Source organism: Perognathus longimembris, chromosome 2 (genome assembly GCF_023159225.1).
Source record: "Perognathus longimembris pacificus isolate PPM17 chromosome 2, ASM2315922v1, whole genome shotgun sequence".
Classification (NCBI taxonomy): Eukaryota; Metazoa; Chordata; class Mammalia; order Rodentia; family Heteromyidae; genus Perognathus; species Perognathus longimembris.
Genome location: NC_063162.1, coordinates 83,578,847 through 83,606,752, shown reverse-complemented (window position 1 = coordinate 83,606,752; position 27,906 = coordinate 83,578,847). Strand labels below are relative to the sequence as shown.

Here is a 27,906-nt window from a genome sequence, read left to right as displayed (position 1 = left end):
CTTCCCCACATGCCTACACAGTAATGGTTATCTCTCAGAATGTACAGTCCCAATAACCAGCCCACAAATGGTAAGTGATCAAACTAAGTTCAAACCAGGTTTAATTACTTTCATTAACCAAATTGCCCCCAACAGGACCACTCTCCAGAGCAATCAAAGCTCCCTACATCCTTACATACTGATCTTATCTTTGTTGTATTTTTGTTGTTTTGTTTTGGAAGTCATCTCTGACTGAAGGCCTGATCACTACTGGAAAACAGAATTCAGGGGAGAAGTCCCTGGACCTGATGGAAACCTTGGCACAGGCTTGTGCTTCAAGCATTTGATGTGTTTTTTTTTTTTTTTTTTGGCCAGTCATGGGCCTTGGACTCAGAGCCTGAGCACTGTCCCTGGCTTCTTCCCGCTCAAGGCTAGCACTCTGCCACTTGAGCCACAGCGCCGCTTCTGGCCGTTTTCTGTATATGTGGTGCTGGGGAATCGAACCTAGGGCCTCGTGTATATGAGGCAGGCACTCTTGCCACTAGGCTATATCCCCAGCCCCGCATTTGATGTGTTTAGTGAAGCTGAGAAGAAGCACAGTGACACCAGCATGCCTGCTCTTCCCAGGGAGCTAAGCTTTTAAGGTGGTATGGATGCACAGAAAACACCAGTTTCCCAACATAGGTGGGGTACTCTAGAGAGTATTCCCTTGCCTCTATTTTAGCACTCAAGAATCAAGCATGTAGAGGGGATCTTATAAAGCAGATGGAGAATCTTGTCTTGACACCCTATTTCTATGGTCTCTCCAGGTGAATCCACCTCATTTCATCATTTCAGACTTCCCTAATAGCCATGGTGAAAGTATGCTTCAGTGTTCTTTCTACACTACAAAGACAATACACACCCCTGAGCCTACCACACAGTCCCCATCATCCCTTTCTAGTCATCTCCCAGATCACCTCCAAGCTCTAATCTGTGACCCAGACAAGGAGTTTTTCTTTGCCTTGTGTTTTCTTACTCATCATTCTACCTATTCTATTCCCTCTCCTCATTTGGCTAATTCCATCACTAATATCACAAGGTCTTAGACAACGGCACATGTTTTCTTACCATTGGAGAAACTATCTCACCCACTGAGTATTTTTTTAAGTTGATAGTTTAACTTGAGGAGATCTGTGGGGTTGGGAGAGATGGGGGAGAATGATGGGAGGAATGACATTGATTAAGAGGCACTGTAATTACAAATAGACATATTGAGGGGCTGGGGATATGGCCTAGTGGAAAGAGTGCTTGCATTGTATACATGAGGCCCTAGGTTCGATTCCCCAGCACCACATATACAGAAAATGGCCAGAAGTGGCGCTGTGGCTCAAGTGGCAGAGTGCTAGCCTTGAGCAAGAAGCCAGGGACAGTGCTCAGGCCCTGAGTCCAAGCCCCAGGACTGGCCAAAAAAAAAAAAAAAAAAAAAAGACATATTGAATGAAAGCACCTTTGTACAACTACTTAAAGATAATCAGTAATTAAGTAAACAAACAATCTGATACTCTGTGTCTATAGGAGGTGGCACCATGAATAGGACTCCAAGAAAACCTTATTATGAAATCTATTATTTTTCAGGCTTGCTTTGATGATGGCAGACATGTGTACATGCTCCAGTTTTACCTGTCCCAGCACATTGCTGTGATCCCATTCTTACTGTGGTGGAATCTCACCTAGGCAAGGACATAGAATGGGAAGGAGACTTTGGGAAAGTTGCCTAATCTCTGGCTCAGTATCCTCACCTGAAAAATAATATCAAATCTGTCCCAGCTGCAAAGTGCTACCTTGCTAAGATGATCCATCTTGTATTTTCTGAATGAACTTGAACAGATATTGACACTGAAAATATAAAAGAAACTCAACGTGCAATCAAGAGAATCAGTTTTATTGTCAATTAGGCAAAATTCATGATAGCAGAAGCTACAGCAATAAGATTGATAAGAATGAAAGCTTGATGAGCTTTTCAAACCCCAGCTCAATATAAATAAAAATGTTTTTCAATAAAGACAAAAATGAAAATGATTCAATCGCTATCTTCAGAACATTTTAATGGAATTTTAAGCATGTTCCTTAAAAACATCATTAGTATGGCTATGATTCTGATACAAGATTTTTTTTTTTTTTTTTTTAGATTTCTAAATGTGGGCTTGGCGCTGGTCTGATTTTTAAATTGGTTTGTATCAGTTATGGGGGGGCTCATTTTTACATTTCCATATATGTTAAAGCTTTATTTCAACCAATTTTACCCCTTGTATCACACTTGATGCACCCTTCCTTTTAACCAACAGGTTTCCTTGTTCTATGGTATGGTCAGTTGAAGGTGTACATACAAAATAGCCTATATTTAGAAAGCAGTAGTCAATCCAATTAATATAGACCAGTAACCTTTTTGACCTTTGGAGAAATACATGGAAATATTCCTAAAGGAATGGTGGTCTTGGTCTGTGAACAGCCAAGGAGAAAGGATTAGACCTACAACACTCAGAGATATCATTGCCAAGAGCTCAAGGTCAATGCTAGTGTGGAGGCTGCACGGGACCTTGGCAATCCCTTGCGTTTTATATATGCTTCTCTGTCCTCTCCCCTCTTTCCCCAAATATAAAGAGACACATACACAGATGTAACTAAGTGTAGAAAGAATTATACTATGTGTTCAAAGTCACTCTTCCATGTTTCTGGCTAGCTGAGCAAGAAATGAGCACCTCCAAGCACTCATGAAAAATAGTTATTTCAGATTTTTGTTAGAAGATATCTTAAGAGAATCCAGCCTCAAGCCTTGCATTATACAATCTTAGTAAGTTTATAGACAGACTCACAAAGTTTGCGGCCCCATATGATGCAAATACCAAAACCTTTCTCCCTTTCAGGAGGAACCGGAAACACTCCTTCCTCACCTGGCTTCTGGTATAGAGAAGCTTCCCAGGTTCCCCAGGAAATTTCAGGATGAGAGTTGTGGGGGTATGGCTTCCTCTCTCAGCTGCTCCCCACCCCCCCAAAGGAGAGCTGTCATTCATGTAAGTGGACTTTTTAGATAAGGATATAGAGACAAGTTCATTTTGGTTTTGATTTTTTTTTAATTAAAGAGCTGTTGTTTGGCAAGGAGAATTTTTGTTATTTTTCTTTTTGGCAGACACATACACATGTTTCTATTTTGTGTGTCTGATGCTGAAAAGCACGTGCGAGACAGAGGTCCATTTGCTTCATTATCAAATGCTTGACATTTGGACAATACTCCCAGATCCAAGATTCACAGAGAATTCCTTTGTTCCTAGGAGGGCTCTTTTCCTTCCCACTCCCCTCCACTCTCCATACAGCATCCCCATTACATCCAATGCTGAGGCACCAAGGGGGAAGGATCTCCGCCAACATTTTAAAATCAACTACATAAATGCAGGTCCCTGCATGGCTGCATGGTAAAACATTCCATAGCCCCAATATGTGGGTCCTGCTTCTTTTGTTACTCGTGTTTTGGCAGCCAGAGGAGTGCCATTTCATCTCTAAATGTGTTTTGCATTCACAAGAAGCATCATGGGGCTCAGTGTGATATTTGCCACCAGTTTCTGACTGGCAGCCAATTTGTTTTCCCACCTCTGTGACTCAAGCTGCCCTGAAGCATCAATCTAGCCTTCCAAGTTGAATGAATTGTGCAAAGTGCCAGAGCAGAATTTGTGTGCAACGTTTGACACTTTCTCTTATGGAGTGTATGTGTGCGTGCACATGCACGCTCTGGTATTTGGAGCCTGGGCACCATCTCTTAGGTTTTTCACTCAAGGCTAGAGCTCTACCATTTGAGCCACCACTTGAGCTCTACTTTCAGCCTTTTGGTTATCTGAAGATAAAAGTCTCATGGAGTTTCCTGCCTAGGCTGGCGTCAAGCCATGATCCTCAGATCTCAGCCTTCTGAGTAGCTAGGATTTCAGGCATGAGCCACAGGCACCTGGCTGGAATGGTTTCTTGGTTTTGTTTTGTTTTTTGGCCAGTCCTGGGCCTTGGACTCAGGGCCTGAGCACTGTCCCTGGCTTCTTTTTGCTCCAGGCCAGCACTCTGCCACTTGAGCCACAGCGCCACTTCTGGCCATTTTCAATATAGGTGGTGCTGGGGAATTGAACCTAGGGCTTCATGTATATGAGGCAAGTACTCTTGCCACTAGGCCATATCCCCAGCTCTGGAATGGTTGTTTGTTTGTTTGTTTGTTTGGGGGGGGGGGTTGCCAGTCCTGTGCCTTGGACTCAGGGTATGAGCACTGTCCCTGGCTTCTTTTTGCTCAAGGCTAGCACTCTGCCACTTGAGCCATAGCGCCACTTCTGGCCGTTTTCTACATATGTGGTGCTGGGGAATCAAACCCAGGGCTTCATGTATAGGAGGCAAGCACTCTTGCCACTAGGCCATATTCCCAGCCCTGGAATGGTTTTTAAATGAAGTATTTTCTCAGATTTTGAATCGTATCATATCTATGTATGTGTTTATATATGTATATATATTATGTACACACATGCACACATATTCTTGTAAGCAATGCAGGGTATCAGTAGTAAAAATTAAAATAGCACAGTGTACTATGATTTCAGTATTGCTTTAATCATATTCATGTTTTGAGTTGTTCAATGGCTCTATGCAGATACCATGGACTGGTAGCTTGAACAAATCAAAGGAGTGTATTTCTTACAGGTCTCAGGCCAGGAAGTCTAAGAACAAAATGCTGGCCAACATGGGAGACAGCACAAGGAGCCAGCTATCTGGTATCTGTCCTGAGAAGGATGGATACTAGGACATGAAATTGGGATCTCATTTCACATGTTTGTAATCTACTGGTTCCATCTCTGTATGTAGTCACTGTGGATGGAGAAGGGTGATATGAGTTTGGGAAGAGGGACAAAATTCAGTTCAAACCAGGCAGAAAAAGTGAAATTTACAAAATGAATAAATGAGTTAAGCAACATACCAGAAATAGGAGGAGAGAAAAATGGAGGTCTAGAAGAAAGGTCAGTAAAAAATAGCAATACTTGTGTGAGGCCTCAGTAGGACTGATTCTTCCATGAGATCTTGGCGGTGAAGTGAGCCAGATCCAAAGAAATATAAACTCTGTGGTCTCCCTTATTGGTAATAATTAGTATATATCTAGGGTAGTCCTAGCAGATGATCACAATAGCTTAATAGCTATGTACATATGATCACATAAGATGATGCTAAGAGAAATTATGGAAACAAGTGGTTTGTCATTGATATTGTTATTTTCAATGTACTATGTAAAACTATCTGTTTTCTTCTATTAATCTTCCCTATGATTTAGCCCCTGTTGTCATTGTATTTGGTTCTGGTACTCTGGTATTTTACATATGGGAATTAGGGAAGGGAAGGGGAGCATTAAAATGGTGAGACAAAGGGTAAGAGGCAAACCAATGCAACAGCAATACTTACAAGACAACATGTTGTAAACTAACTGCACAATTCTGGGTGGGGCAACTAGGGAGGAGGGACAGTGGGAAAAAATAAAGGGGGTAACAAGTTTGAAAATAAGTGCATTCACTATCTAATGTATGTAAATGCAGCCCCTTTGTATTTCCCCTTGATAATAAAAATTTTTAAAAACATACCTCTAAAAAGTATCAATACTGATGCATGGAGAGAAAAAGGATAGAAACAAAATGATATGAAATTCCCATAAACACAATCTTAGAAGACAAGAGAGATGAACAATATGAACATGGACATGAACAGTATTTAAAGATATAATGATTGAGAATGTCCCAAAAGATGACAAAAATTAAGACAGAAGTAGAATACTTGTTGTCAGCATAACATCTCTAGAGTACATATTAAAGAACTTTATTTTTCCCAAAGAAACATGGACTCTATGGCCTCCCTTATTGGGAATAATTAGTACAAGTTTAGGCAAGCCATAGCAGAGCATCACAAGGCCCAATAGCTATACCCTTAGGAACACATAAGATGATGCTAAGTGAAATGAACTCCATGTTATAGAAACAAGTGATATATCACAGTTGTAACTACTTTCAGCGTCCTATGTGTATGTGTAGTTTCTATTATTGATGATGTTCTTGTATCACCTTCCTATGGTTGTACCTACACTATCTCTGTAATCTAATCTGAGTATATTGGAAACAGTGTTTACTGGTATTGGAAGTAGGAAATTCAAAGGGAATACCAAATTTGAGAGACACAGGGTAAAAAAAAGAGAAATAACTACAAAAGCAATACTTGCAAAACTGTTTGGTGTAAGTGAACTGAACACCTGGGGGGGGAAGGGAAAGGGGGGGAGTGAGGGGGGCATGAGGGACAAGGCAACAAACAGTACAAGAAATGTATCCAATGCCCAACGTATGATACTGTAACCTCTCTGTACATCAGTTTGATAATAAAAATTTGAGAGAAAAAAAAAAAAAAGAACTTTATTTTTTGGAACTTTTATTTTTTTCTCCAGTCCTGGGCCTTGGACTCAGGGCCTGAACATTGTCCCTGGCTTCTTTTTGCTCAAGGCACTCTACCACTTGAGCCACAGTGCCACTTCTGGCTTTTTCTATATATGTGGTGCTGAGGAATTGGACCCAGGGCTTCATGTGTGTGAGGCAAGTACTCTACCACCAGGCCATATTCCCAGCTCAAAAGAACTTTTTTTTACATAAGAAATACAAGGAAGATCAAGGGACAATTGAGAGGCTAAGTATGAGTGATGCTGAGTATCAAATGCTATATTCAATGTCTTACTGTGTTTAACTTAGATGTCAAATTCTTTTAATCACGCAGAAAGCAGTAGAAAAGGTAAGGAAAATAAATTGCTTCATGGTTTATGCATTTGTCTAGAAAGAAGTACAAATCTCACTTACATGTGGATTAAGTAAATCTAGAGTTTGCACTAAGAGTCAGTATCACCTTAAACAAGATTAAACCTATGCCTAACAAGCTTGTAACAATATGAAATGAAAAAATTCATGAGCCATACAAAAGAACAAATGAGACAAATAGAAAACACATATTAAAATAGTAGTTTTTAAATTAATCAGTAATTACATTAAATATAAACTACTCAAATTTCAAAATATTGTCATGATCCATTAATAATGTGTGCGTGTATGCTATACACACTTTAAGGAGATAAATCTTAAATATAAAAATAAGGATTAAAAAGAAAAAGTTAGGGCTGGGGATATGGCCTAGTGGCAAGAGTGCTTGCCTCGTATACATGAGGCCCTGGGTTCAATTCCCCAGCACCACATATACAGAAAATGGCCAGAAGTGGCACTGTGGCTCAAGTGGCAGAGTGCTAGCCTTGAGCAAAAAGAAGCCAGGGACAGTGCTCAGGCCCTGAGTCCAAGCCCCAGGACTGGCAAAAAAAAAGAAAAAGTTAGAAACTGTACCATATATATCCTTTCAAAAGAAAAGTTGTACATTTTTTACTTCTATTAATAAAGTATATTTCATTATAGGAAAACTTACAATACATAAAAAGGATAGCTCATATGAATGAAAGTAACATGAATATATAACACATATGTATTTCTATGCAGTTAAAAGGGTTTATTTTTTAATAAAGTAAAAAAAGAAATAGAAAATTCTTCAATTATTGTGGTAGGCTGTAACAAACGTCTTTTATTAACTTCAAGGAAAAATGAAAAAAGAAGAAAGGTTATAAACAATTTAACAATAAAACTGTTTTAAATCTGTCTTAATTGATATATAAAGCATTGTAACCAAGAAATATAGTACATGTATATTCACTATAATATATAAAAGGAATATTTACTAAAATAGTCACTTCAGGGGCCATAAAATAAATTTCAATCTAAAATAAATTTCAAATGTTTGAAACTACAATGAATGTTTTGTCCTTTTTTTCAGTGCTCTAACAGAGTATGTTTCCATATGTTCCATACAAATGTACTAATAGAAGAACCAAAACTGATTAGAAATTAAGAAACACACTTTAAAATGATTCACTAACCTGGGGACTGGGAATATGGCCTAGTGGTAAAGTGCTTACCTTATATACGTGAAGCCCTGGATTCGATTCCTCAGTACCACATATAAAGAAAAAGCCCGAAGTGGCACTGTGGCTCAACTTAAAAAAAAGATTCACTAACCAAAGGGGATAAAATATCATGGAAATTATGAATGCTTTAAACTAAACCATAATAAAATAATGACAAATTTTAGGGCACATGTCAGGCCAGCCACAGTAAATATATTATAGAGAATGCATATACTAGAAATTAAGAGATGCTGAAAATTCATATTCTAAGTGCCCATCTTAAGAGCTCTTTTAAAATGAAGAGTATAGCACACAGAAGGAAAATACATGAAAGGAGATAATGAATAAAGTAGAAATTGATACAAGAAAGCAAAAAATGCAATGGAGACAATCAACAAAGGCACAGAGTTCTATAAAAGTGTAATACGTTTTCTATATACTGGTCAAGAGAAGAACAAATTACTAACGTCACAAATTACTAATGTCAAATTATAACGATCTTAAGAGAAATTAAGTCATGGAAAGATGATGATGCCAGAGTACCTTTATACTCACAAATTTAAAATTTTAGATGACTTAAATTCCAGAAAATAATACAGCCTACCAAAACTGATACAAGAAGAAATAGAAAAGGCAATTAATTTCTCTTATTTTATTTTTTATTTTTTTTTTGGTGCTGGTAACTGCTGCTTGGATTCAGGGACTGGTTACTATCTCTTAGCGTTTTCCCTCACATCTGGCATTCTATCATGTGAGCCACAGCTCTACTTCTGTCTTTTTGCTTGTTAATTGTAGATAAGAGTCTCACCGACTTTCCTGCCCAGGCTGGCAGATCTCAGCCTCCTGAATAGCTAGGATGACAGGTGTAAGCCACCAGAGGCTTGATTAATCTCCTTTTACCTATTGCAGAAACTGAATCTGTAATTTTAAATCTTCCTTCAAGGAAATCTTCAAGCCTAGATGCCTTCACTAATTAAGTCTTCTAATACGTAGGAATACTGGAAAGAGTGGGTATTTCCCAGATTGTTTTGTAAGCCAGAATATCCCTGACTCCAAAACTTTAAAATGATTATCACTGGAAAGGAAAATTACAAGAGCAACATGTGCTGTCTGAATGGAGTTAGGTGTAGGGGTGTCAGAAGAAGTGATTCTGTCCTAGGACAGTTTTATGTCTTATAAACATGGCCAAGGATTTGCCAGAGATTAATTTTCCTCAAGTAATTTGTCAATATCCTGTGGTTCCCAATAGAGCAGAATTATCTCACTAATGATTTGCCACATTTGGCTAAGGATTTTTTTTATTATTGTCTTCATATCTCTTGAACAATGCCTAAACTGTTTGCTTTGGCATCAAGGCCTCTGGATTTCAATACCTCAGACCACTCTTCTCTGTTGCAAATGGAGCTGTAGGGACACATAGCTGGCTGTTCTATGATTTCACTTTGCTTGGGTTTTATTTTCAGTTTGTCTATCACCTTCCCAGCACCTTGCATACCTGATGAAAGTCATCCACTTGCCGGACATAACCAGCCACTTCCTTATCAGATTGAAAGATCTTCCAAACTTTTTTTTGCACGTTGTTGTATTTCTTGGATCCTTTCCAGTTCATGGCCATCAAGGAGCGTTCTGTGAGGGAGGCTGCCACTATGATGTCCAGTTGTCCATTGTAGATCAGAACCTGAAACAAACAAAATCCAAACATTAGCAAGTGCAAGATTTAGAAGCCAAAGCCAGAAAAACTACTTATATATGGAAGTGAGAGAGAAGAGGGCACTAAACTTCTCTGATAAAGTGCTCCAAGATGTCACCTTCCAGGTACCACATATCAGAACAACCTGAAATAAATTCCAGCCTCTGTCTCAACTAATGTATAATTCTTGCTAGTAATCTAAAAAAATAGGTCTTTTTTGGTTGTAAAAAAATCAAGAGATTTTCCTCAACTCCATCAGACCTTTGACTTACTTGGTGGATCTGATTTGTTTCAAATGGAGACTTTTGCTTGAATCTTCAAATTGGACATCAAATTTCTTGCTGCTGCATGCATTTCTCTGCCATTATGATGCAGCATTCTTTTTTATAACCCTTAATGTTTTTGTTATATAATTCCATGCAATAGAATGTTTGTAACACTTTCAAATAGAGGTTATGGTTCAGCATTCTTAAAAGACTTAAATATAATTTAAAAGTCTAGGATTTTTATAGATTCTGTATATATAGTATATATAGATTATGAATACATATAGTATATATCACATATACAATGTATATGTATCAATATAACGTATACACACATATGTATAATGTATATGCATATTATATATACACATTGTGGGGCACACTGACTGGCCCCGCCTGTCCGCGCCCGGGAGGGTTGTTTCGCCTGGGGAGTGAGGCCCTGAAGAGCCCCGCCTGCCTCAGTCCCTGGGGGCGTGCTTGCTTGCACCGCCTCCTGGAAGAGGGATCCTGGTTAGCCCCGCCTGCCTTCTTGGTCCGGAACTGGAAAGGCGGCTCTAGCTGGCCACGCCTCCCAGCCTTAAGACCATGTGCAGCAAGATGGCTGCCGGCAGTAACCTGGGGGTGGTCCTGCTAGTACTTAGGCCGCCCCTTAGGGAGGTCCCATGGCCTTCTGCCCTTGACTGACAGCTTGGACCGCCAATCATCGCCCCTGGCTAGGTATGTTACACCCTCCTCTTCCTGCTGCCATTGCCCATACTTAAGATCGGGTCCGCACCACTAAAACTGAGAGCAGTCTTGAACCTCTCCCGAGTCGTCTGATTGTCTAACTGCTGGCGAAAGGTTGGGTTGGGCTGGGTGCGGGTGACTGGCGGCTCGTTACCTATTCTGGGTTCACACTCAGCAGGGTGCGCTTCCTTGCCTCTCCCGCTGGCTGGGAGAGCACCCGGGGTGCAGGGACCCCTGCACACATAATCATACATGTGATGTATGTGATATATTATATATATATATTTCTTTTTCCCTATCAATAGATAGATAGATAAATAGATAATTTTCTCTTGGATGTCTTATTCACAGGACTGTGGGTATAATTTGGAAGAACTACACCACAGGGTGTTTCAACACTTGCATTTCATTATCTCTGTATGCAGGCACTACAGAGGCTGGCAAACTCAGCTTTCACTCAGGTATTACTAATCCATATTGCTCTGTTGCACTTCATTGAGCTCTGCACCAATTACAACATTTTGTATCAAAAAGATAGATGCTTAGATGTCTCAAGTCTGGGACAGTGCTCCCAAGACTTCCTTTTTAAAATAGGATTGCTACTTGTCAACAGCGAGAAACATCCTTTCTCCCTAGAATCAATCTTTCCTTCCAAAGTGATGGATATCACAGGAGAGGCAAAGATGAGGCAACCATTATCTTCCTTTTTCAACTTTCAATTTGCATAAAAGGTTTAAATACATTTAGATTGTCCCAGTAATCCCAAATTGTGGAGTACAATCCATGAAAATGAACCAGAATACATAAATAAAATTTATACAAAAGATTATTGAGCCTCATAACCAAGAACTCAAATACCAACTAAAAGTCTTATATTTGTTGAGTTAATTTGTCATGATATAGGAATTTTATGGAATATTGTAAATCCATTTACAAGTATTAATTGAATTATGATATAATGAGGGAAGTTAGCATCACATAACAGTAGGTATGAATGCTGAAATTAAAATATAAGCTATTATTACAATTATCTTGTAAAACAGGAATGCAAATCTCCTATACTGGGTAAGGAGTCTGACAAAATGAGGTTAATTCATTTATGATGGACATCTGAGTCACAGTCCTCTTTGTTTATTATGCTTGCACTATTTTCATGAAAAACTTACATTACACTATTACATGTTACACATTTTCTATGAAAATAGCATAATATGATTTTAGTTATCATGTTCTTGTCACTTTACCCAAGAAAGATATTTTCCTCAACTCTATGCAACATATGATCTATTTGAAGGCTCCAACTTGGCCCAGCAGTAGATCCTCAAATTGAATATTAGATGTTTTACTGCATGTGATTCCACCTCTGCCTTCATACTGCCACCTCTTTAAAAGGCTTAAATAAAATTAAGAAACTCAGCACTTTTACACACTTCAAATCCTGAAGCAGTGGTGGGGCAGGCTTCAGACCAAGGTCAAAGAGCCCGGGCTTCCACTACAGAGCTTTTCATGTTGCTCAGCCACCATTACCACCCCACTCTCCTATGCAAAAACTCAAAGGGAAGCCAGAAGTGGCGCTGTAGCTCAAGTTGGCAGAATGCTAGCCTTGAGCAAAAAGAAGCCAAGGACAGTGCTCAGGCCCTGAGTTCAAGCCCCAGGACTGGCAAAAACAAAATAAAACAAAACAAAAAAAACTCAAAGGGAAAAAGCTTCCTAGATTTAAAACCTCTTTAAATGTATTCAATTCAACTATACAATAAAATATTTACATTTGTTTATATAAAAATAATGCCCTCAAAGACCTTGAGTAGTTATGGCTTGTGCAAAACACCAACAGCTATTTTGGTCAACAGTATGGAAATAATTACATATGATGGGAACCAGGGAAAATGGTTTAAATACTTCACCATTCTAGGAAGACTGGATTATGGCCGATTAACAATAATGTTCATGTATAAAGTAATTCTTCTAGAATTCAGTGAAAGATGCTTCCATGGCCTCTATATAAAGCTTGTATAATCTCACCAAATTGTCCCCTGAAACTACCTTTACTATTGTTATATTTCAAAATCAATGAGTTTATTTTTCATTTTTAAGAGACAATAGCAAAAGTCATAGGTTCCAGTTAACACAGGCTTATATATGTAGTATTATACTACATGTTTGTGGAACTGGATTGAAACGAAACCTATCCCTGAGCAGTTTTCTTTGTCATTTAACTTCATCACAAGAAAATATGGAAGAAGGAATTGAAGAAATCTGAAGTAAGGCCCTATGCTATCATGGTGTATGATAAGTACAAAGCCTATTTGGTGTGGGTGGCAGGGGGTGGGGGTGGCAAGGTGGGACAAATGAGAAACCTTCCTTTGAAAAGTAAACTTTTGTTTTTGTGATGGTGAGTTTGAGCATAGGCCTTGCATTTACTAGGCACACACTATCTACCACTTAGTCAGTTTTTAGGTAGAGTCTTAAACTGCTGACCTTAGAGTAGAATCCTCCTAACTCTGTTTCCACAGGGCTCGGATTATAGCGTACCACTAAACACAATGTCCAAAATAAAATTTTTAACATGTAACAATCAACTTGTAAATCAAACGTGACGAAGCAGAAAACAGACTTGATAACTGTGGTGGTAATTTCAGTTGTCAACTTGATGGGAAGCAAAGAATAGCTTCTGGTGTGTCTGTGAAGTTGTTTCGAGAGGTAATGTGTATATGAGTTTATGAATTGAGTAGGGAAGACTGATCTTATCCATGAGTGACACCTTCCAATAGTATTTGGATGCTAACAAATGGGAGAAAAGGGAATCTCCTGAACTGGCACAGTCCAGCCTTTCTATGGTTTGTGTTCCTGCCCATCACATATGGACATGGGGATTCTGGATTCATCAGGCATGACTTCCAGGCCGTCAGTCCCCAACAGAGGCTGCATCATCGGTGCCCCATGTTCTGAGGCTTACAGCCTCTTACACTGGTTTTCCCACTTCTCTGGGACTATTCAGCCTCCTATGGACTAAGCCAGCCTAATAGATCTCTTTTTATATTTATAAAATCTTCCTTTATAGTTATTTATCATTTAAAACTATATAGTGTTACATATATATTCATTTTATAATTGTAAAATTGTATTGGTTCTGCTTATTTGAGAGTGTGGCCTACCACAGTCATCAAGCAGTGATTTCAGAGCTGTCATTTAAGACAGATAGCATCCAATATAAAAACTTGTATTTGTACCTAAATGCTACATCCAACTCCTGTAAGGCCTCTAAGGAAATACAGCAGTTGGAGACCTCTAGGCTGAATGAGTGGCTTACGTATGCCAGCATCCAGTTTCTGTGAGTTGCCAAGAGAATGTGGCTACCCACATTCTGAGAGTCAGACAAGTTCCAGCCACTGAGTCCCATTCAGTGACTGCTTGTGACTGCTGTACATGCATTCACCTGTCTTCACCTCTGGTGGGAACCAACACTTCCAGTCTACCCTGGAATTTCCCAGCATGCAAGACTTTCAGGGCTAAAACTGGCTCAGTCTGGAGCAAATCTATCCCTGAGGCTTGCTGACTATTTTCAGCAACAAGATCTGTAAGCAGAGAAGAGACACATCCAGGCTTATATTTATATATTCATATGTAAATTTATATATAATTTGTATATAACATGCAATATATATTATATATTTATAAAATTCCCCTTAATAATTATTTGTCCTTCATAATTATATTATATATGTTCATTTTATAATTGTAAAATTATATATGCATAGTATATGTAATTATATATAAATATGTAAATACACTGTAAAATTAAATATTTATTATATGTAAGTTACATTTTCCTTGCCCACAGTGATCAAAGGAAACAAGAAGCAAGGAGAGGGCTGATCAGAGTTGGCTTCCAGAAATGTGTCAGAGGAACAAAGACATTCCTTTCTGACACTTTTCTTTTACTCCTCAGGTCAATGGGATTGATGGGTAGGCAGAGAGGTGGAAAAATGCTTATCATATGAAAAAAAAAACACCAAATTGTTTCTTCTTGTTTTTACTCTATAATGACTAGATTAAAAAACAACACCACCAACAACAAACATCCCTTAAACTCGGGGAAAATACATCAAAATACTGGCAGCTAAGGAAGTTGAAGAATGGATGACTTGTTTACGTTTTAGTGTATTGTTTATTGGTTCATGTGGTTAGAATGCTTTTATAACAAAAAACAGCAAGATAAGCAATAACAGTAAGAACAGCTTGGGTATTGAAATTTGTTGAAAGGTCCTGGGGGAAAAGCTTGGAATAATTTAAATACTATCAGTTCAGTCTCAAATTTTCGTGAGAACTAGATAAAAAGATTAACTTTGCTTCACAAGTTATCTTTTTCTTTCTTTCCTTTCTTTTCCCTTCCATCCTTCCTTTCTTCCTTCCTACCTTCCTTTTCCTTCCTTCCTTCCTACCTTCCTTTTCCTTCCTTCCTTCCGTCCTTCCTTCCTGCCTGCCTGCCTGCCTTCCTTTCCTTCTTTCTTTCTTTCCTTCTTTCTTTCTTTCTTTCTTTCTTTCTTTCTTTCTTTCTTTCTTTCTTTCTTCTTTCTTTCTTTCTTTTCTTTCTTTCTTCCTTCCTTTCATTCTTTCTTCTTTCCTTTCTTCCTTTTCTTTCTTTCTTTCTTTCTTTCTTTCTTTCTTTCTTTCTCTCTCTCTCTCTCTCTCTCTCTCTCTTTCTTTCTTTCTTTCTTTCTTTCTTTTTCAGTTGTGGGGCTTGAACTTAGGGCCTAGGTGTTGTCTCTGAGCTTTTGTCCTCAAAGCTAGTTAGTGTTCTGCCACTTGAGCCACATCTTCCACGCCCAGTTTTCTGGTAATTAATGAGAAATAAAAGCCTCATGGACTGTCCTTCCTGGGCTGGCTTAGAACTGTGATCCTCAGAATTCAGCCTCCTGAGCAGCTAGGATTACAGGCATAAACCATTAGTACCCAGCTTACAGAAAATCTTAAAAAGTCATTTTAAAAGTAGAGCAGCTGTCAGATCACATTGTATGATTTAAATTACAAGATTCATTTGTTTTCCTTTTTTCTTTATCAGAAGGCAGAGACAAGAAAAGTAGTTTTTGTCTTTTTATTTAACTTTTCAAACTACCTTTACAAGCATATGGCTGTCTTTTTATACTTCTTCATGAGGTGGGATTGAGGGTTACTTCCATTCTGTTCAGGAAGTTGTGATACTATGAGGTACCAGGCTTCTAAAATCCTTCAGAAAGGCGCTCAATAACTTCACCCAGTCAAGTATTAACTGATTCCCAGTACTAAATGTTGACTGCCACCAAAGTCTCTGGAAACAGAGAACTGACTGAACAGGAGACATCATGAGTCTCCAGGTCAGGAAAAATCTTAGTTTGTTGGTCCAATTGGGTTGATGTCTCTCAGTTATTGTTCAGTTGGTTAAATGGACAAATGTATGCAAAGGAAGATTCACAAATGATGACAAAAAGTCTCACTCATTCTCATCATAGTGAGTAGCCTGTGGAAGCTGTCATGGGATAGCATCAGCCCTTTGAGTAAAGGGACTCCCTAGGCATTTGGCATGACATTCCTAGTCCATGCACAATGCTTGGCCCCTCACAAGCTCTATTGACATTTGCAGAGTGTAGACTTTACTATCTAAAGGTTTGGTGTAAGGCTGTATGGGGTCATTTGTTGTTTTTGCTTGTCAGGTCCACTGCTCTTTCTCTTGGTAGTTTTGGGTGACTTTGTTCTCAATGACCCTGGCCCCATGGGAACTACAAATTATGGTGCTTGCCTCTTCTGTGCAAGGGATAAGCATGATCAAAACCAAAGCTCTCAGATGCTCTTCTCCTAGAATTTGAAAAAGGAGCAGAGAGACATAGGGTCCTCGGAGAAGTCTGTAAATTTGTTTTGCCACCTACATCCGTTGGTCTGTAACTCATGCAGTTCTTAAGTTTTTTTTCCATGAAATCCATGACCTACCATGTCTTCTAATCAAATCCTTCCCTGTGTTAATTATCTCAGAGTTGTTTTTCTGTTGTTAAAATCCATGAAATCTAGATGCTCACACCATTGGATCGATTTGGAGTAACACTGTAACTTTGACTACTCAAACCCCTCAGCTAACTTCTCAGCATTCCTGTCCCCATTGTTGAGCATGAGCACAGTAAGAATTCTGCCAAATTGAGGTGAGAATTAATGACAGCATGTATTCAAAGATCACATCACAGAACATCACACTGAGCAGGAATTTGCTTAATTCAGTGTCACTCTTCTCCCACAAGTTAATTATCTGAAGGACTGTTTTGTGACATAGAGGATGACAGGAAAGAGAAAGGAGAGGACAGTGTGGGAAAATATTATATTATATTCATATACATATATATGAAAATAGCACTAAAACTCTAAAAGGACAAGGTTGAAGAGAGGGGATTAAGGATTAAGAAAGCATTGTAGGGGGTGTAAAACTGATTCAAGTACATTACATACATACATATATATATATATATATATATATATATATATACTACAATAAGACCTCTGTGCAATAATGTATGCTAATAAAGTGGGGAAAAAAGGAAAAAGAAATCTTCAAAAGACATAGATGGAGGCTGGGAATGTAGCTTAGTGGTAGAGTGCTTGCCTAGCATGCAGGAAACCCTTGCTTCGATTGCTCAGCACCACATAAACAGAAAAAGTGGCACTATGGCTCAAGAGATAGAGCAAAAAGAAGTCAGGGACAGTGCTCAGGCCCTGAGACCAAGCCTCAGGATTGACCATAAGCAAAAAAAAAAAAAAAGACATAGATGGTGTTTTCGTGTCTGATTTTTGCATTGTGTCTTTCTGACACAAGACTACGAGTCTGTGAAGCCAGGATAAACCTGACCTATATGTATTCAAACTCTTAAAGTAATAGGCATTTTGCAACTAATTTTGCATACATTGGTCATGGTACCTCAGACTTGAAAGTCAGAGCCATAAGTTCATAAATGGTTCTTCTAAAGGCACTTTGAATTTTGATGTGTGCAAGGAATTTCCCACTATTAAATAGTAGAAAAATGTGTGAAAGAAAAACACACGTGAATTGGATGAATGTCATAATACATGTTTTTTCATCATCCAGCCTCTAAAGCATGAAGTTTTGGTGATATCATTGGGATCACCTTTGAACCAAGATACAATAACTTATCAGTTTTCAAATGAAATGTCACCTAAGAATTTGATTTGTGACTTAGGTTGCAGGAGTTAGAATCTAACCCAAGAGTACTGAGCAATTGATCTGACACAATGAACCAGAGAAGCTTACAAAAGCTGTATGAGTTAGGCTCTGGTGGTTCATGCCTATAATCCTAGCTACTCAAGAGGCTGAGATCTGAAGATTGCAGTTCAGAGCCAGCCAGGGCAGGGAAGTCCATGAGAATTTTATCTCTAATTAATCACCAGAGAAAAGGAAGTGGCTCTGTGGCTCAAGTGGTAGAGTGCTAGCCTTGAGTAAAAAAAGACAACATGTAGGCCCTGAGTTCAAGCCCTGTGGCTGACAAGAGGTAATATTTCTGTCCATAAGTGCCATATGACTTTTTTTGTCAGTCAAGGTAAAGATTTGTCATCTGCTCACTTTGAGCTCTAGCTTTATCCTATATTATGTAAAATATGTATATCCCAGAATTGTTGAAGGTCTCTGCCTCTTAAATAGATAGAATTACAGGAATGAGCCACCTGTACCCAGTATCTTTGTTAACTCTTTATCCAGGGCTAGCTATATATATATATATATCTGAGGTACAGGGGTTTTAACTTAGCTGCCTAAAATTGTGTTTAGGTTGCAGATCTATTTTTTTTAGTCCAAATAATATAGTTACTATTGTCCCTTATTTTTCATTTAGATGCTAACCTTATGGATTGATAGATGCTGAAACCCTGACTCCAGTGTGATACCCTTAGAAGGAGGGCCCTATGGGAGTGGTTAATTCATAAAGGCAAAGTCATCATGAATGGGATCAGCCCATCTTCCTTTGAAAGGGACCCCACAACTCCCTGGAGCTTTTCTTTACCATGTGAGAATCCCAGAAATTTGCAGTTTACAAACTAGAAGAAGGCCTTCATAGGAGTAAATCTCAGGTTTCCAACCTCTGAGAACTACAAGGAATAAATTCCATTGTCTTCCAGTCAAGTCACTTATTCTATGGTACTACATTGTAGGATCCCCAAATAGGAGAGCCCACACTTAAATATTGGAAAGTGCAAAGGATGTCCTGCAGATTCAACTCCATTCCTCCCTTGTGTCCCCATACACACGTGTTCAGCACTATGCTATTGTTACCTTAGCAGAAAAAAATACATTTCTCTGCAGAGAAATTTCTCTGTAGAAGAAAGATCAATAGGTCTCAATCCAACTCTGTCCATTTATTTCATTTCCCTCCTGGAAGTGCAGGCAGGTGAGGGTCACTTCCATCTATAGTGGAAGGGAAAAGGCCTTTTGTCTGAGTTGGGGCAGAGTGCACACTCTCTTAGGGATGCAGGAGGTCTGTTCACTGTTTAATCAGCTTATGTGAAATCTCTACTTATCCAACAAATATTTATGGGTAGCCCAAGGGTAGACATGAAAAAGTGGTGACCTTTGTCTGAATGTTGCATATTTTTTTTAAAGACCAAAACAACTTTTCAAAGTAGTGAATTTCCTCTTTCATTCTTGAAGTTTTCCTTAGACGAAAGGCCAAAGAAAGTCAGTGTCACTTAAACCTTTCTGAAAAACTAGTCATTTGAACAACTCGAGCCATAAACTTTTCAGGATCTATGTGCCCATAAATCAAAAGTTTATGTACAGATTTAGTTCTCTCAGCAAGTAACCTTTCTCTTTATATAGACATAATATGAACAAAATCCAATGATAAATTTTATACAGGGTGTACTCCCCTGGAAGAACAATGTTTTCAAGGCAGATAGAAAATTAGCACTGGAGTTTGCCAAAGATGCCTGCCAAAGAACATCTTACAGATTCACCTAGAAGGACTCCAGGCTCTCTACCACAGAATTTTTACCCCAAATAAGTTACAGATGTCACATGATAACTGAAGGGAGAAAAGAGATGTGTGACAGCTTCCACAAGTGGGAAGTAGGATTTGGGGGAAAGACTCATACATAAATACACAGCCTAGTATATTTTCATTGTTACTAGTACAAAAGTGTAAGATTGAAAATAAGTTATATGAGATCCATTTACTGATCAAAATTTAACCTGTATTTTTGTTGCTGCTGTTAAAAAAAATGTCAAACCTATGCACATACTACTAATAGAGCTTGCAAAGTTTTCTGCTTTACACTGATTGTTCCTCCACTTATTAGGAAAAGTACAGAAAATGCTGCAGGATGGGGCTTTGGTCTCTCCTGACAACAGGACAGCAAATAATCCTTTTGTGAGAAGGCTGGATTTTTGTTGTTGCATTTTTAAGCGAAAGATTTATGCTTGTATTTTGGCCCATTTATAATACATCATAATACTTTGCAGACAAAGTTATGCTCTTTTCCCAACGATCTAGTGACCTTAATCTCTAACATTTTGTGGTTTCCTGTTTGGGGAAATGATTGAACAGCAGCCTAAGCTATTCCAGGCTCTACGGCATTCCCAGTTGGCCTCTATCTGTCTTACTTTTGAATGTTCTCCTGTTTGCCAATCAAAAAAGAACCTTTTTTTTGAAAAAGAAACTTTCTCTACAGATGCTAAATCAATGAAACTTGTACAAAGCAGCCCTCCACATTTCCTTTTTTGGCTGCTTTACTTATCATTCTTCTGTTACAAACCCCAATATAGCTGGGAATTCTTCCTGCTTGAAGCAATTAGCATGACTCACCAGTGCCTTTCCTCTGAACAGAAGAGAATTAATTTCACTAATATGCAGTTGAACAAAGGAGAACTCCCAAAGGTTTCACAAAAGCTTAGCAGTAACACACACAAAAATTCAGTTCAGGAGCATAACATTTAAGAATGCTCCTGGTCAGAGGAAGAGTTATTATCTTTCTTTGCTCAAGGTCTTGGCCCTAGCTATCCATGGCTCACACTTTTGACCCTCCTTCTTCCTGGTGATTTTGCAAAGATTTAGAGATAAAATACCCAGGAAACCTGAGTCCTCAGGGCTGCTTCCAAAAGACAAGGGTAGGAAAGAAATGCAATTGTTGAATGAAACAGTAGTCACTTCTGCGACAAAGTTTTTCTTTGAAAGACATATGTTGCTTTTCAAGCAAAAAGAAAGACAAAGGAGAGAAGAGAAGTGAAGTGAGAAGAAATACTCCCTGGTGTCTGCTTTCTCCTTCCAGCTGGTTTTTCCGACATGAATAAAGAAAAACAAGAGTGGAGTGACAAATTTAAATGAGTGTCCAATGATCCTATAAATGATGTGCTTGGGCCAAAAGAAAATAATTTCTGTGTTGTTGCAACTTCATGTTAAATAATTTAGCTGCTTTTAGAGGAGAATGAGAAACAAAGCCAACTTGGAAAAGATCCAATCCAAAGGTATAAGTCCAAGCCAGGGGTCTTAAGAAAGGTTCAACTACCAGGAACAGCACAGTTAACATGACTTTAAATAATGATGCTGAATAAGATTATCCCTGTAGTTATATATAAACATGTATAAAATTTTGGGAGGCCTGTTCTAGGAGGTCTTTAGCTCTGCTTCTTGACCCTTTCAGCTCTCCAGAATTTCCTCCAACCATCATCAATAACTTTTTAAATGAACTAAATGCAGGGGTTGTGGGGAGGAGGCCTGCCCCTCTCCCAGACAAGTTTCTTGAGAAAAGAATTACCTTTTCTGCTTATCAGTAATCAGCTTCTAGATCATACTCAAGGGCCATCTCCAAAGACCACAATGTGCTTGCTAAGATTATTACCCTACAAAATGTGGATCAAAAAGCCAAGTGCTCTTTCTACATCACTAAATTCATTTAGTTAACAAGAATCATTGGCATACAACCCAAACAACCAAAGGAGTCCTACAGAGCAAAGAAAAAAGTATTGTAATATATAGATAGAGAAGTCAATATTACATATATACAATGTGGCTAGTAAGCACATACAATTTAGCTAATCTAAACCGAGATGAACTATGTCCAAGATGCATACCAGGTTTTAAACTATACAAAGCAAAGAGTAAAATGTATCTCAATAATATATTAGTATTAATTGTATAGCAATATTGCATATATACACACACGCATACATATATGTATGCATATACGTATGTATATATACACATATACTTAAAACACTGATTTTACTTGTTCCTTTATATTTTAATATACACTTGGAAATTGTAAACTTACACATTTGGCTTGTATTAGATTTCTGATGGATAGCCTTGGGTCTAGTTTGTTCTGGAAAGAACTGATTCCTTTGTCATCATTTGCCATATGGCAGAGGTGACATGTGAGGACAGCTACTCATAATATAGCAGCCTGCAGGTCATGAGGCTCTATAAAAGTGACTGGAATCATGTCACCATGGAGAAGCAGCAGGCACTTGTCAACATTTGCCATTACAGGACAGTTGACAGGAAATTGGGGAATTTTTCCCATCATCAACTCCTCCTTCCAATTCCTACTCTTCTTTATCTATCATCATCCATTAAGTTAAACAAAAATAATAGCACTCCTGGAAATTGAGTGGATTCACTAAGGATTATGGGAGATGACAAGCACAGTGCCAGTTATGCAATATTGAGAAGGAAGATGACTCTCCCCAGCTACAGTTATCCCAAATGCCAACATAGAGCAAGGGTGCCTTGTTGCAGATAACATGCTAAGCCACCAGCAAAGGTTCTCAAAAAAAACCAAAAAACAAAAATAGGTATAGTAGAAAAGGAAGTCAAAAGTGTTCTGTGAGAAATGATTCAGTACAGTCCAGCCCATCATATGTTCTTGATGGCCCATTCATGTCCTCTTCCCTCATGGAATACTTGCTTTTTTGTCTTTCTCTTACAAATTCAAGTCAGCATTTACCAAAGTGTCCAATTCCCATCTTTTGCTATCAATCACCAGGACCTCATACAAGTGGATAGTGGAGGTAAAGAAAGCTTTCCAACCAGTTTGACCTCATAAAAGAAGGCATAAAAGTCAACTGGTTGCACAGATGACTTTTCTTACCAAGTTATATAAAGATAAAAGAGAGAAGAAAAACATCTCTGATTGCGTGCTCTTTATATTCTTATCTATATAGGAAAACTTAGTATCATTCAGGTGCAAGATTCTCTACTCCATGCTCTCAATGGCTCCATTCACTAACGCCTTCCCATTAGCTAGCAATTAGGGAGTTGGTTTTCTTTCTTTTCAAAATACAACTCTCTCCTGTTTGAAGAATAAAGCATCCTTTTCCTCACTCTGTCCAGAAAATGTCAAACTGTCTCAAAAGGTACAAATCACTGTAATAAATATGGGGACTGTCAGGAAGAAACACTGAATAGGCAGAGTGACAAGAACCCAGTGGGGCAGGAAGTTTAGAGGCACCTGTCCAAAACTCTTCTTGCTGAAAGCTTGGTTGAATGCTATACTTCATTTAGTCAGGCGTTACATAGGAATCTCATGCCCCTGTGTTGACTATTCCTCCATGACAAAACTTAGAAACAATAACAATAACAAGAGAGTAGATGGCACAGGGCAAACTATGCCAGGGATGTGGTTGGACAATTTTCACAATATATGGAAAAATCTAATGAAGAAAATCCCTAGGAAAAGCTTTAGAGGTTGTAACTGTGTTTTCCTTACATTAAACTTCTTAGTGTAAGGTATGTGTGTGTGCACACACACTCACACCAGAACAAGGGCTACAACTCAGGCCCTGAGCACTGTCCCTTGGCTTTTTTGCTGAAGGCTAGTCCTCTACCACTTGAGCCACAGCTCCATTTCGGTTTTTGTTGTTGTTGCTGGTTAATTGAAGATAAAGAGTCTGGGGCCTGGAATGTGGCTTAGAGGTAGAGTGCTTGCCTAGCATGCATGAAATCCTGGATTCAATTCTTCAACACCACATAAACAGAAAAAGCCAGAAATGGCGCTTTGGCCCAAGAGGTAGAGTGCTAGCCTTGAGCAAAAAGAAGCCAGGGACACTGCTCTGGCCCTGAGTCCAAGCCCACAGAACTAGCAAAAAAAAAAAAAGAGTCTCGTAGACTTTCCTTCCTGCCTTGGCTGGCTTCAAGCAGTGATCCTCAGATTTCAGCCTCCTGAGTAGCTAGGAATACAGGTATGAGTCACAGGTGCTCAACTACTCTTTTCTCTTTTTAACAGAGAGGAATTCACTGCCTCTGAAAGAAGTCATTCATTCTCGATAAAAGAGAAAACTATCTCAGAAATAGCATAACAAGTGAAAGTTAGACTGAATGGCAAACAGATTAAACATAGTGGTGATGGGGGTGATTAGAAAATGAAAATAAAAGCCAAAGCACTAGCTTTGTACTCTGACCTTTCTCATCTGATATTTGACCATCTAACATCCAGACTAAATCAGCATACCATGCCCACCCTAAACCTTTTTATAATTAAATAAAAATGTTTGTCCTCTATTCTTCCATACCCTAATGGATGGTGGTGGCCACAGACTGCTTTGAGGAGCACTGACTCACAGCAGTCTGGTCCTTTAGAGTATCTATGTGATCAACTTGCATTTTCTCTTGTGACACAATGATGCAGTAGGGCTGGGAATATGGCCTAGTGATAAAGTGCTCGCCTCGCATACATGAAGCCCTGGGTTCAATTCCTCAGCACCACATATGTAGAAAAAGCTGAAGGTAGCGCTGTGGCTCAAGTGGCAGAGTGCTAGCCTTGAGCAAAAAGAAGCCAGGGACAGTGCTCAGGCCCTGAGTTCAGGCCCCAGGACTGGCAAAAAACAAACAAACAAAAAACAACAAAACAAAATGATGCAGTGAATAAAGACTGACCTGCTTCTAGATTGTGGTGATAATTATCACAACAAATACCATGAAACAAGTAGGCACCACTACTCAGAAAGGAACATTCCTTCCAACCTTTCCTAATTTATCACCTCACAGAAACATCAATGGTTGCAACTGCCTGTGCTTCACAGCAAGTAAGTTTCATTGCAACTGAATGGAAAAGTTCATTTTTTAGATTACTGCTAGCTAGTTTCCTGGAATCTGTCAAAGAAATGGTATTATCACTCATTATCTTTTCCTCCAATCCACACGCACCCTGCCATCCACAGGGGACTCCAGATCATTCTACTTTTCCTATTGCTGTCTATCAAAACTTCTCAACATTTCGAACATGAGGTATTCTCAAACAATAAACTAAAGCTTTTGCCAAAATGATGATGGTACACTTTAAGCAAAGTAACTGAAAATGAATGTCATGGGATAACATATAGTCCTAAATAACTTAATGAAAGAAGAGAAAACTCACATACACACATGCACATGCACATGCACACACACACACACACACACACACACACACACACACACACAGAGGCTTTCATTGTCAACATTTCATCCAACTCTTAGTAGACAGGAAAAGATGGCACCAAAGCATGGTGACTTCAGGTGAAATCGCTCTATTTCATAATTTAAGGGAATTCTTTTCCTTTTATGTATTGAAATGCTTAAAAGTAAATACATTTTAAAACCTCATAAAATAAGTAATTTCTACTCTTGCACTTGGATTATAATCAAAACAGGTGAAATGAATGCACATGAAACTCCCTTGCAGTATAAATTGGTTTTCCAATGTATATTATTTTTGTTTGTGGCTGTGTAGGTTGCTTGTCTGTAGGCTATAATTACAAAAACAAATGCCCGGATAACTTTCTTCAATCAAGCCTTGCTGGGAGCTACTTCCTCCTCCTAGGGAGAACAACACAGACATTCCTTTCACTAGCTTCAAAGGACCTGGAAGAAAGATCACATAAGCTTAGGGTTAACATAATCAGAATTTTCCATTATGGTTTGAGGGAACTTTTGATCCACCTGAAGAATTAGCCTGATTGAAATCTGACATTTTTCTTGGTAAGCTAGAAATTTATCAAACCTTGTTTCCTGGGCACTGATACCACTGACATTTTGCCATCTGAAACTTTTCTTAAGGAAATTGCCACAGTCAATCAGGAAGATGGCTAAACTAAATTAGACTGACTAGAAATAGTCACCTTTAAGACTTCTATATCATATTCATTAATTGGGAAACTACCCATTCCTAAACAAAGCCTAGAATAGGTACATAAAATTCTAATGACCTGGGCACTAAGATTTCGGTCTGGTAGTGGAATTGAGAAACAAGAATATCCTTACATGTGAAGATGCAATCAGGTGAAATTTAATGAGCTGTAGAATGATAAATGATAGGGAAATGTAACTATATATTTACAATTTCCTGACTAAATGAACTTTTAAAACGTTGCATATTAAACCTTTCCCCCAAGGGCACTTAACTTTTTAAAAGCTTAAGCACGTGTTGGTAAGATCGGCATTGGGAGATAAAACTTCTAAAACTTCAGTGGCTTCTCAAAGAAGTCAGTAAGAGGGAGTAGCCACATGTCCAAGCACAGTGCACAGATGTGGAGCTCAGGAAGCTTTGCATACAGAACTGATGTTGAAATAATGATTTCATATAGAATATACAAAATGCACAGACAGGAACTTTCTGAGTAAAGTTCCAGGGGCTCAGAAAATCGAAGAAAGAATTGGCAAATGAACTGCATCAAACTAAGAAGTTTCTATATGGCAAAGAACATAGCTAACAAGCTAAAAAGACAACTTACACAAGGGGAGAAGATATTTAATAGCTATGTATTAGAAAAATGGCCTAATAGCTTGAATATAAGAGAAGTTAAGAAATCAAACCCTCAAAGAATCACCAATTCAATTAATAAATGGGCAAATGAAATAAAGGCTTCCTAGAAGAAGGAGAAAAATGGCCAATAGACACATGAAGAATGTTCAACATCTCTGAAGATAAGGAAATGCAAATTAAAACAACTCTGAGATTCTATCTCACCCCAGTTAGAATAGCTATCATCAAGAATAGAAACAATAACAGATGCTGGCATGGGTATTGGCGGGAGAAAGGAACCCTAATACACTGTTGGGAAGAAAATAAAGTTGGTCAACCATTCTGGAAAACAGAATGGAGATGCCTCTAAAAACTAGACAGAATTACTGTATGGCCCATTTTTCCAGAAGATTACAAACTAAGGTACAGTAAAGCCATCTGTACTACCATTCATTAAGGTACTATTCAGCATAGCCATGGTAGGGAAACAGCCAAGAATTCCCACAATAGACCAATAGAAAAAAGAAACTGTGGTATATATACTTAATGACATTTTGCTCATCCATTAGAAAGAAAAGTGCCATATGCAAATGTACACAAGTGTAATTACCCAAATTTTGGTATTTTCATGGGAGAATTCAAATGGTGTAGTTCTTCAGAAAGGCTAACTCACAGTACAACAAAATGATGAGAGGGAATGGGTATTCAAAAAGTGGGGGATGGACCAAGCAGAAAGGGGTAGATGAATGAAGAGCAGAAGTTGGGGGGAGGCAGTCATAAAATTTAATACAAAATTAAGAACATTGAGGGGAGAGTTAGGGTTGGGAGGGATGGGAAAGAATGATGAAAGAGGTGACAGAGATCGAGTTGAATTGTATTCATAAACTGATTTGTTGAATGGTAACTCCTTTGTATACTGACATCTACATGCATATGTAGATGTATACACACACAAATGCACACATTTTAGCCTAGAAATATAACCAAAATTACTACTAGAGAGAGAGAAAGAGAAGTTGAAACTTTTCCAAAAAATCTTTAAAGAAAACAGAACAAAGATGCTTTTTATTACAAAGGGCTAATGATCAAGGGACTTTTACATGGGCAAGATTTCAAAACCAATAGTTCTTGTATAGTATGTGCTACACTTTCAAAATGCTACAGATGTATTATCAACCTTCCACCAGATACTATTTTTAAAATCAAGATTCATCTTACAGTCAATATATGAAAGTGTTGATATTTGATTATGTTTTCAATTATGCTATAAGAAACATCCATGGTATGAGGTGGCAAATTACTTGTTCTTATTATAACTAGTTGTACATTTATTGTAAAGACAACATATTATATAAATGAACAGGTAATTTGTCTTTTTCCTGTTATCCCTTTTTAAAATTTCCTTTCTTTCAAACTTACTATAAACTACTACATACTAGTTACTACAGAAGGAAACTAAATAAGCACCTTTAGAA

The 27,906-nt window shown here is 38.4% G+C and overlaps 1 protein-coding gene across 3 annotated transcripts in view; it reads right to left on the bottom strand.

The window, feature by feature from the left end:
- The window catches only part of Cpvl (carboxypeptidase vitellogenic like), a 117,146-nt gene that overhangs the window by 21,763 nt on the left and 67,477 nt on the right, over positions 1–27,906 (bottom strand). For all 3 annotated transcript variants that reach the window (XM_048339611.1, XM_048339612.1, XM_048339613.1), the window contains one exon: positions 9,501–9,683. In XM_048339611.1, coding sequence (XP_048195568.1) covers positions 9,501–9,683 — 183 coding nt within the window. The remainder of the gene's footprint in view (positions 1–9,500; positions 9,684–27,906) is intronic.